Here is an 11,978-nt window from a genome sequence, read left to right as displayed (position 1 = left end):
CAACTACACAAAAAGGAAAGAAAAAAAAAAAAGAAAAAGAAGGAAAACAAAAGAAGAATCACTGACAAGCAAGGGCAAAGAAACAAACTAATTCTACTAATCCAAATTCAATGACCAACAACTAACGCTAAAATACTCCAACCAGCCAGAAGATAGTTGATGCCACTATGAGGAATTTCTGTATCAAGCAGAGAAAAGGCTGCCTGGACAGCAACCAATGAGCATGTAAATATGGGATTCTTAGAACTCAAACGGTTAATGATCAACACGCTAATCTTTCACTGCCCTTGCTTCAAAACCCCCTTCTGGGCGTTTTACAAGATCGTAGGGCATGTGGGTTCCAAGAACTTTATCCCATATTGGGAAGAATGGCTGCGAATAATTGTATTTAGCACCCTGCAGTTGATGGTGAATGTCATGGTAAGCAGTGTTGTTCTGGAAGAACAGATGGAAGATGTTGCCAGGCAGCCAGAGTCCACAATGATCATCAACTGTCTTAATAACAGCAAAGCAAAAAAAGATCACAGCAGTCCGTGCAGTCATTCCAGATGCCAGAAATGAAAGCGCTCCTCCAAAGGTGTCAAGCAGAAGACCCTCAAGTGGATGATTGTAAAGGGCCCCAATTGCATAGGGAACTACCAACCTATGATGTTGTGAGTGGATATGGCGATACAAGAACTTGTTCTGGTGCATGTAGCGGTGAACAAAATACTGCCATGTGTCCATGACAAACATTGCTACAATGATCTGTATGAGTTGAACCAGAAGGGAGGGCTGAATTGTGACCCCAGGTGAGCTTGCCTTTGAAGTCAACTACACCGAAAACCAGAAAGCAACCATTATCAACTTGTGTAAGTCGTTTATCAAAGAAGATACAGAAATTCAAGTTGTATTGAAATAGTTTAATATAAGATTTTGTGCAACAGAACAGTTTTCTCTTTTCATTTTTTTGGGGGACGGGTGGGATATTCTTTCTCACCAGGACAACAACAAAGCTTATGCATATAGATTTACTTCTGACCATGAGCTAAATTTTCTGGGGAAAATACTCAGCATACAAATTCACATATCCATCTTACACAACACATCTGGAATATTATATCTAGGAGCAACCTACACGGCTGCACTGACATTTCGAAAATCACATGAAATGACTTAACATTCCAGATTTATTGGTCTCCACCAGTCCCCCTAGTAACCCACAGCTAGTTAGACAATCCTCGAACTCATTTTCTAATCTTTAGATTTATTGGAATGATGTATTCCATCTAGAAGCCAAGGATCTAACCTCTCTAATTGTTGAAACATTCTGAGGTCTCAGCCTCCATTTTTATCCACCCCAATCACCACTCGTTAAATCACCCTCCAGTACCACCACCCAAATGTAAACAAGAGAGTCCATCAAGCAAACTCCCTTATGAGTCTAAGAACGGCCACATTGTGAAAGATGCCAGAGGTTAGGTCCATATCTAGTCCACCCCTCCCAAGACTCCTGATAGCTGGGACCAGTTTTAGGTAATGGCCTTTTTGTTCATTTTATTTGTTGGACCAGCATTAAGGATGTGAGAAGGAAGTGGGGGTGGGGAAGGTGCTAAAACAAAGAATAGAATAGAATTGTTCAAGGTGAAAAAAAAAAACATAAAGCCTTTTGGTGAAGATGGCAAAGAGGTACAACAAATTGCCCGGTAGATCCCATCAAACACCAAAACCACACCTGTAAACAATTTGTTTTTTCTTTAAGCATTTAAAGAAATGGAAGTTTACACACATAAAGTTGCATACAGTGTTATCATAGATAAAGAGTTCAAGAATTTTATCTTTTCATAGATCAATCAACTAAAGAGGATTATCCGGTGCTTTGTTTATCATTATTTGGAAATCGTCATATTAATTTCAACAGTTATGACAAAAAACAAAAGAACCTATAGTAAGTGAAGGGTTGAAGGACAACATAAGTTGACAGAACTAGAAAATGTTAGATGTCAGAAAACCATCTCAGTGGGAAAGTCTCCTGAAGATTGTACAGCAGACCTGGAACTCAATCCTGCCTTCGTCAGGGTTGGGGGCCTGGGGGTCTTATATTCTAATTGTTACTGTGCAGAAATATGCACATAAAACAACAAAGAAGGCATCATTTGCAGTACAGACTAGTTTTAAAGCCGAGGTGTCTAGGGTTATGATATTGAAAAAGGATATATAAAAGTTTCCATATTGAAACAACTACAGTTAAGCATGTATCTTTCCCATATGCCAAGTATTTCCCAAGGCAATTTAGGTGCAATCCTCCAGGCAAGGACTTTGCAAGAGTAACACTTCTATTAAACAAGCAATCTTCAACTCTAGATTTTCTTTTCCTTTTTGTCATTTTTACTTCTTCCCAAATTATACCCTTGATAGACCAACAACACAATTAAGTGACAGATCATACAAAAAGGAGTATTTTTGTACACTAAGAATCTGTATAAAGGGAATTTACAACCTTTCCACCTTAAGTGACATACCCCACAAAAAAGAATACTTTTGTCAATAAAAAAGTCCTTGAAAATATCACCAAATATTAGCGTGAATACAGATTTTCAAAAAAGAAAACAAAACAATTAAATCATACAAAACCAGAGGGCTTGAAAAATGTATTAATAGCATCATTATAGGCAGGAGGGGGCAATATAAAGTAGAAAACTTATTTGTTAGTTAACCAACTAACAGGCCAGTTTGCTTCTTAAACCACCCTGTTCTCATGGAATTGGTTTCACAGAGTTCGATGAAACCAATAAATGCACTCATGATAACAAAACACTATTAGTGAAGTGGAAAACTGGACAAATTTGAGAAAAACCCTTCCTGTCATGTCAGAAGTTGCTTCCAGACTATCAATGTTCACCACTATTGCAACTATTGAAAAAAAAAAGAAAAATGTAAACAAATGGATTACAATATGCTTGGATGGAAAATATATATGAAGAAATTCCAGTGCAACATAACAATTCTTTTTAGGAAGCATTTCAATTATTTGTCCAGATATAGGCATTTATAGATGCTTCATGGATTAACAATGAATTTTTATCCTTTATTTTTTCATATCTCCAATCTTAATTCAACCAATATAATCTCGACTTTGACAATTTGCATTTCTATCCAGAGTAACTGCAAGAAGCAAATTATATTTCATCAATAGACTCTATTGAGCCAAAAGAAACAATCAGACTGAAAGTATGAATCTTTAAATTTTCTAAGAAGGAAATTTCTTAATACTGCAAGTTTAGGGGATCACAAACCAAACCCAGCAGACCTAACTGCATACGATAATATATTGTATATTAGTATATTTGCCTGCACCAAGAAGGAGAAAGCAGAAGACCAAAAAACATGTAATGAAGTACTAAGGAATGATCTAAGGGCTTATTATTTGACAGAAAACATGACTTTTGACAAAGCAAAATGGCAGAATAGGATTCTTGTAGCCAACCCTAAATAGTTGGGATTAAGGCTGAATCAACCTAGCCTAACACAACCCAGGGTCATAGGGACTACATATAAGTAAATCAGGTCATGTATGCTTGAGTTGAAGACCTATATTAGGTTGAGAGGTTGACTGTTAAATTAGTAGCATTTGGGCTTGGGTTCTTCCACACATAAAAGCTAGTAATGGCAAGTCTGGAGGCAGGGCCATGGGTTCACTGCCAAAATTCAAGCAAAGGTACCTCTTCCACATGAAAAAGCTAACCCCTTTCTAGTTCTTTTCTATATTTTTCTTCATTCTACATTTCTACTTTTTTAAAGGAAGAAAAAAACTCAAGAGTTGACATTCACATAGAAAATGTCCAATACACGATAAAAGCAATGCTGATCTAGACAAGGGATTTGTGCATCTGGTAGAAAAGGACAGGTTGGAGGGGTCATGAGAGCCCTCCAAATGGCAGAAATGCTCTAAATCCCTCCAAATGGCATCTGGTAGATGCCTGTTGCATCTAAACAGAATATTTTCAGCATTAGATTCAACTTATCTATAGCATCATATATAGTCCTATCCAGAAATGAATATAGAGCATCTAAATCCCCCCATATTTAGCAGAGTTTTATTGAGTTTACTCCAATTTTCTTTAGCACTTTGTGCCTTGGTGGTGTGACTCCATCATACTCTTGAAAGTTTAATGTCTCTGAAGTCTGAACCAATAATGAATTAGAGTTGTATACTGAAACATGGAAGACTATTTTAAATAGCTAAGCCTCTTTCTATGCTACATCACTTACAGAAATACAAACAAAATAGAAGGTAAATAGATAAGCAAAAGCAGAACAAGACTTTTTTTTTTCGGAATAAGAAAAAAGCTCTTTCTGGTTTTTTTAGCTACATTTTAACTTGTCTATCACCTGGAAGAGAACCATATTCACTTTTGATGTGTATTTTGACAAATCTCATAATCACTCTAGAATATAGCCTAGAATACATTTTGTTTTTAAAATTATTTTTTATTAATTCCGGTAACAAACTTCTACCAAGACATACAGGAATTGCAAAGCAGATAAGTATCCCTGAAATGATCCATGTAGAGAAGGCAACTGTAAGACATAATGGAGTTAGGGCTTATTTGAAATCCAGGGGTAGCACAGTTGACTTTTCCTAGTTCCGTGTTAGAGAGGCCCTTCAAGTATCTTTAAGAAGCAACTTCGCATCTCAACGTAGATCTTCATATTAACAGTTTAATGAAATTTTGAAAATTAATTGTGTACCTTTCTACGTCGCCAAGAACCAAATTTAACACCAATGCCCAACTTTTGGGGCAAAAAAGGACAGAAAAAGCAAGAGATAAAAGTTGCCACCCGATGATGAACCTATCAGCTGGATTCAAACAACAAGACATTTCTAGACCAGCAATATACATCGTAGGCTTCCACCACTTAAATCATATGGCTAGATGACTTTATGCAATGTTCCATTGGATTTCCAAGGAAAACGTTTTCAGGTCCATCAGTTGAGAGGTTTGAAATAGCTTAAAGAATCGCCAATTCTTCCATAGGCAGTCTAATGAAAGTCAAAACCACACATATTTTTAGAAAGCAATGAAAAGGGCAATTCATTGACTTGCTAGGCAGCCAGAACTGTGATCAGAGTATCAGACTTCTTTAGCATGTGAAAAAATGTAGTCCATGAGTTTGTATTTTCACGTCATTTCTCATGCAACAGAAAAGATATTGATATTTTTGAATAAAGAAAAAAAATTGATTGAATGAAAAGAAAGAAGGAAAGAATGAACGCCACACGGTATCACGGACTAAATTCAAGTACTAACCATGAAAAGCGCCTGAGCGACAGTGGCCTGAACGAGCTGTTGCAGCAGAACACCCTTGATCACCACAGAAAGGGGTACCGAGTTCTTCTCTTCTTCCTCTTTTCTGGTATGTAACCGATACTGATCCATCGGCGGCAAGAGCTGATAAATTCCAGCGTACAACCAATAAACTACGATCGGCGCAAAAGTACCCATGGCTTCATCACTCAAATACCCTTCCCAAAAAACCATCTTTAGTTCAATAATCAGAGAAACAAAAATAAAACTCGAGAAACGGCGGAATTTCCCAGCTAATCAAAAAGTCTGAAGCTGCGTTTCACTTCAATATCGCAGAGGAAGTAATCTGCACACAATTTTCAGCCCAAAAAACCTTGAAAGTTCAATCAACAATCAGAAACCGAGATCATCTTTCTTCTCAAGTTGAACTTCAACTGAGATTCCAATTTCCAAATTGAAGTTGCACGCGAATTACAGATCTTCCGGCTCGAGAAAACAACTCCACAAAACAGAAGGGGTTTGTCATATAAAACATTCAGATCTAGAGCACGTTGGGTGTAAAGTCGAGAATTAAAAGTGAGACAACGATGGTTGTTCTGAGAAGAGAAAGAAAGATTCAAACTTGTCAGGACCAGAGATCCATGGCGAATTCAAAGAAGGAATTTCTAGGGTTTCTTCCATCATAACAAGGGGCGGTCGTTTTCCGTTGGTTTGAAGATAGGAAGTTTGAAAAAAAACAATTAAAAGAAATAAATAAAACGAAAATATCTGCTCCGCCTCTCAGAACTCGAAAGTGTTTTAAGTCCTGAAGATGATACAAAGAACCCGAAAATTAAAAAATGAATCGGAGAAGTCAGAGAGAGACAACAGCAACAGCTATTTTCTTCTGGATTTTTCTTTTTTTTTTTTTAATTTTAATTTCGTTTTATTAAAGGGTCTAGATTCAACGAGTAGATTTCAATCTGACGTCGTAAGAGTGCGTAACATCTCACAGCACATCCCGCCGTGTATTGGGAGCATCTTCCGATGATGATATCATCGTCGGAAGATGTTTACAATACACGGCGGGATGGGGGAGAATCTGGTGGGAGGCTGATTCTTTTAACTCCTCTTGATATCGTCGATATTTTTTTATCAATAGACAACAATACTTACAAAAAAAAGCCAAAAGGCATTCTGTTGTATCGTCAAATGACAAATGAACATCAGGGGTTTTTTTGGGGTGGCAATGGAATATTAACATGGTTTTTGGGTTCTCAATACACGGCGGAATTAGGGGGGCAATCCGGTGGGAGGCTGATTTTAACTCTTCTTGATATCGTCAATATTTTTTTTATCAATAGACAATAATACTTACGTAAAAAGCCAAAAGCATTCCGTTCTATCGACACATGACAAATGAACATCAGGGGTTTTCTGGGGTGGCAATGGAATATTAAGATGGTCACTGGTCAGCCTCTCTGGATTAGCCACGTGTATTCTGTCATTTTCATCTTGGTACACGTCATCCTTAGAAGTGACTTTTTAACGGCACGTGGAAGATGTTGTGGACCGGAATTCGATTGTTGAAAAAGTGGACCCCAGTTCAGTTAAAAATGAAAAGAGTCAAAAGACAGAGAATATGCGCCCCTGTTTGCCCAATACAACGTTCTTTCCCCAACGTGGTTTTGTTTCTTTCTTTGTTCAAATCTTCCTCGCTTCTTCTCTCATTTTTTATGGGAAATGCTGGTAAACATGAAGCAACATGTTTTGTACGACTCTTGTGTACTTCGCCCTCCAGACATGGCGATATCCATGAGAACTGAGAAGACACGCGAGAATACAACTTTCGTGAGAGTGTTTCTGGAATCTGAAGACGAGAGCAAAATTGAACCGGATACAAAATTTGTATCGGGTTTAGATTTGCACTATAAACAAAAAGAGCCAAAGGATCAAATGAAGTTGCTTGGCGCCTTGGCCTCTATGACCGTAAAGACCGGGAAGAATTTATTAGAGTTGCATTAATGGGGACACCATTAGCTGCAATTAATGAACCGTCTGGGTGTAAATAAAATGTGTCAAGTGGCGATGACACCCTGTATGCTGTATTTGTAGCTTAATTTATCTGTGGGTTCTGAAAGCTTGAACCGGTGGATTAGATGAAGGGCCTGTTTGGTGTGTCTTTTTTGAAATATTTTCTGATAGTTCTGACAAGTAAAAAATGCATTGACTTTTTTGTATGAAAATCTGAGCAGCTTGAAGTACATTTGACAGATGCATATCTTTTTGTGTGTCTTTCCATGTGAGAATTGAACGCTAAAGATGTGAAAAACTTCATTTAAAGTTTCCCAAAATCAGTTCAAAATAGTTTTTTCACGTCTTTTAAGTGCTCCGTTTTTTGGTGACTAGATCTCCACGAGCCAAAGGGAATAGATTGAAAATTGGTCTTCCTGACTTATAAACAGCTGAAAAACCATGCAGAAAAACACACCATACAGGCCCAAAGTTTGGGCTGATCTGAACCCTTTGAGTTAAATTCAAATAGTTGAACCAACCAATGGCTTACAAGCATCAATTTACTTAACATGATTAAAAATCAAAATTTGATGGTGATATGTTTGATTGGAATCCGGATCTGCTCCTCACAAAGCGCTCTTACACCAACCTCACAAGTTGTGTGTTGTATTTATCGGGAGAAGTTTCCAATACTGGGTGAGTGAGATGTGCTGTGAGATGCGTTTTGTTAGGAGCAAATCCATATTCGTTTGACTGTAGGTATTTTTTTTTCTTATTTTTCTACTTTTTTATGTTTATTTTTGTCATATTTATGTTTTCATTGCCAAAACTCAAAGATTTCAATGGATCGAATTTAATATGAATTTGCCCCAATCCGAACCTGACCCTCACGGTCAGTGCAAGTTTATCACTTAACCGGTTAACCCGATCCACTGGCATCCATATCAAAACCCAGAATACGGCTCAGGTATGGTGTAGGGCTAACACAAGCTTACACCCTTTTATGGTTGAGCCAAGCTAAGAAAAGCAACAACAAATTTGGACCAGGCTCAAGACACGATGGGATTGTCACACTCTGGACCTATCTCAGTAGGCCTCAACTAAAGCCCAGTCCGAACTAGGGTCAGGACAGACTCTCCATGCAAGACACAGCCCAACCCGAAGTCCAAAAGCCTAAACCCAACCCCTGCAAATGTGGGATGTGTGGGATATGGTCTACCGGTCTGCTCAGATTGGGGTTGAGCCTAAAATTTGACAGTGGAGTGGCTGAACCGCCATGAACCGTAACTCTAACTTGCACCCAGATCACTGAACTTGTTTTGTCTTTAAAATTATTATTATTAAAGGAAAATCATCATAATTAATAAACAACAAAGCATGGATAGTGGGGCTCATCTCCCTGGGTGGAATTTTATGCCAAAGCAAAATACCCATTAAAAATATCATTCAAATTAATGCCAGAAGAGAAACAAACAATAATCTAGGGACTAGGGGTGCATGCATGCACCATCCTTTTAATGTTTCAATAAAATATTCAGTTTATGTTATTGGGTTGTTGTTTAAGAAGTCAGAAGATATATAATTGTGTATTATTATGCTAAAATAATGAAAGTAAGAGAGTCTAAAGCTCATAGAATGAGGGGAAAGGATGAATCTGTGACTAGGCAATAGCCATTATCATTAATCTAAAGAAAAAGCTATGAAGCAACTCCAAAGTGGATAAGCAATAAACTATTGGCAAGAGGCTTAAGAAAAAGAACGAAACCATTGGCAAGGGATCTAATTAATATTAGCAGATTTGTGTATAATTGTTAATGCTAGACGGTATTCGAGTTAGAGAGACAGAACAGGAGCAAAAATCCCGCAAGTTCATCATATATCCAAAATGAAATTGTGGCCAGAATTTTGTAAATATAGTTTTATATATAATCTAAAATACTGTAAAAGAAAATTAATTGGGATCCGTGCGATACACAGGTTTTATTAAGAAAAATTGAGGAAGCAGCTTTTTGATATTTCCAATTCAACGGTGCTTATCTAAGTCCAATTTAAGCATTTTTTTCGGATTATGTCTAGTTTATTCAATACAATTCAAGTTGCACTTTTGTATGAGTTCTTTATTTCATCCCTCTTTCTCTTTCTTTTCTTTCTCTCAAATAACTTTCTTAAATGTATAAGAACATGCATTAGGATGAGATTTCTTGGAAAACCCAAATCTTTCTCTCTCTCTCTCTCTATGTGTGTGTGTGTGGGTTGATATAATATCTCTTTCATTATTACTTTCTCTTTTTTTTTTAACTCTAAAATTTACTCCCGGTGGAGGGGTGCCACCGAAACTTTATTGATATGCAAAAAAACTTGGAGGGGGGCAACGTGAAGCTTACCACTCGCACTATACAGAGGAAACTTGGCTCATATAAACATAAAGTGTCCGGGCAACATAAAGTCAATGAATTCTCAAGAAATGAAGACCTAGACCATCTGCTATAATCAAGTTGTGTACATGTGAAGGAAGAGTATTTGTGCAATCATAAACAATTTTCTGATAAGCTAAGCAGTCAAGCTTTGCAAGAGCATTCGTCGGTTGGTTAGTCTCTCTGTAAATATGAACACAAAAGAAATCTAGTATATTTTTAAGTTCTTCTACCTGAGACAACCAAAACCAAAGCTTCAAAGGGGTTGTACAGTCACCGTTGAGGATATCAATCAAAAGTTTGGAGTATGATTCCACCATAATCTTATCCAAGTTAAAGGCAACCGCCAGGTGTAAGCCATCCAACAAAGCCATAACCTTTGCAACTAAATTGGAGTCAAAGTCATATGTGTTAGAGAAAGCACTAATAGAATCATTTCTTCCATCTCTGATAATACCCCCTCCACCACATGGGCCCGGAGTTCCTCTAGAAGCACCAACAACATTCAATTTTATGTAACCCTCCAGAACGGGCAATAAATGCACCACTTTGATGTGTCTACCCTTAATTGGATGGATGCATAACCCCAAACCCTATAAGGAGAGTTGCTAATTAAAACTCACCTCATGTGTTAGATTTAAGGGGGAGGAGATCTCATGAATCCATCGTACTATCACCCAAATCACCAGTTTAGAGCATCTTAATTTGTTTTCCATTCTACGCCTGTTTCTCCCTTTCCAAATTTCCCACACTACAAAACAAGCAATCAGCCCTACTACAATAGCCCATTGATTTTTTTCAGAGGCTATTGAAAACCAAAATGAGAGAAGCTCTTTAATACTCTCATTACCCCTGAAAGGAAGCCCTAACATTCTGCTAAAAAAAAGCCAAATTTTTTTATCTAAGTAGCTATGCACCAAGAAATGGTTGATATCTTCCTCTGAGTGGTTACGACAGTAGACACATCTAGAGACAAAACAGACTCCTAATTCCTTTATATAAGAATCCACCCTAACCTTCCCAACCATAACTTTCTAAACAAAAAAGCTTATCTTGATGGGCACTAAAGCATTCCAAATCACATTGTATCAGTCCACCGTGGGATGAGTAGTCCTATAGAAGGACCAAGCTGATTTTATAGAGAAATCCCCTTTCACCTCAGGGAGCCAAACTATTTTATCTTGGCTGTTAGAAAGCTTCACACCAAACCCTTGAATACTACTAAGAGGCTCCACCTCAAGAAAACCCCCAATATGATCTAGGTGCTAAACTCCTGCCTCATCAACAACATCACAAACTCTCAACTGCAAATTTAGGCCATATAGTTGAGTGGCTTTCTCAAGTAAAGGATCATCCATGGTCCAATTATCAAACCAAAAGTTGTTTTCTCCCCTTCCCACCATCCACCTCGAGAGATGGACTAAATTAGCTCTTAGTTCCATTTTAACATTTCAGATACGAGAAGTGTAGCAAGGAGGGATGGTTGTATAAAATGGCCATGCTTCAACACCTTAGCTTTGAAGAATTCAGCCCACAAAGAGTTTTGTAATAGCACTCTTAACAAAGCTTTCGGCCTAAGGGCTTTTTGCACATCAAATAAACTTTTAATTTGCAGTCTACCTTCAGAAAAATGTCTCATAATTTTTCTCCAAGCAACATAATGGTGATGATTAACTGAGTCTAAATTAGACCATAGGAAACCTTTCATCAACTATTCCAAGCGCCTGATAACCTTCTTGGGAGTTGCAACTGCCGATCAAGTATATAGGAATGCTACTTAAAACATGTCTAATTAGGACCAACTTACCTCCTGTCGAAATCACTTTCCCTTTCTAGCCAGGAATTTTTGCTACCACTTTCTACACAACCCCATCAAAGGCTTCTGCTTTCACATGGCCCTTACCAATTGGGATACCAAGGTAAGTGAAGGGAAGAGGCTTATGCAAGTAACCCATGGTTGATGTGACAATTTGGATTCTGCTATGAGAAGCTTTTGCTGAAATGAAAAAACAACTCTTAGCCTTATTCACCAATTGACCTAAACACTTCTCATACCTCTGGATTATTGTCATAACTTTCTCTAACACTTGCTTGGACCATCTTGTAAAGATAATGGTGTCATCAACATAGAGACTGTAGGTGATAGTTGAACATCCCCTGTGGGTCACATAAACACCTGTTGAATACTTCTCACCTAACTTAGATAAATTTCTATTGAATACATCCTCTGCAATGATAAATAAGTAAAGCGAGAGTGGATCCCCTTGCCACAAGCCTCTAG

General features: G+C 37.7%; 1 protein-coding gene across 1 annotated transcript in view; it reads right to left on the bottom strand.

The window, feature by feature from the left end:
• LOC104599998 (very-long-chain aldehyde decarbonylase GL1-9-like) overlaps positions 1 to 6,143 on the bottom strand; it is a 6,339-nt gene extending 196 nt beyond the window's left edge. Inside the window, exons 1-2 of the mRNA XM_010262785.3 lie at positions 5,292 to 6,143; positions 1 to 813 (exon numbers count right to left, since the gene is read on the bottom strand). The exon at positions 1 to 813 is cut by the window's left edge and continues 196 nt beyond it. Of these exons, the coding sequence (XP_010261087.1) occupies positions 271 to 813; positions 5,292 to 5,522 (774 nt within the window). The 5' untranslated portion in view covers positions 5,523 to 6,143 and the 3' untranslated portion in view covers positions 1 to 270. The remainder of the gene's footprint in view (positions 814 to 5,291) is intronic.
• Between the last annotated feature and the right edge of the window lie 5,835 nt (positions 6,144 to 11,978).

Source organism: Nelumbo nucifera, chromosome 5, assembly GCF_055504915.1.
Source record: "Nelumbo nucifera cultivar China Antique chromosome 5, China Antique-T2T, whole genome shotgun sequence".
In the NCBI taxonomy this organism is placed as follows: domain Eukaryota; kingdom Viridiplantae; phylum Streptophyta; class Magnoliopsida; order Proteales; family Nelumbonaceae; genus Nelumbo; species Nelumbo nucifera.
The sequence above is the reverse complement of the archived record's forward strand: the minus strand, read 5'-3'. Positions and strand labels throughout refer to the sequence as shown.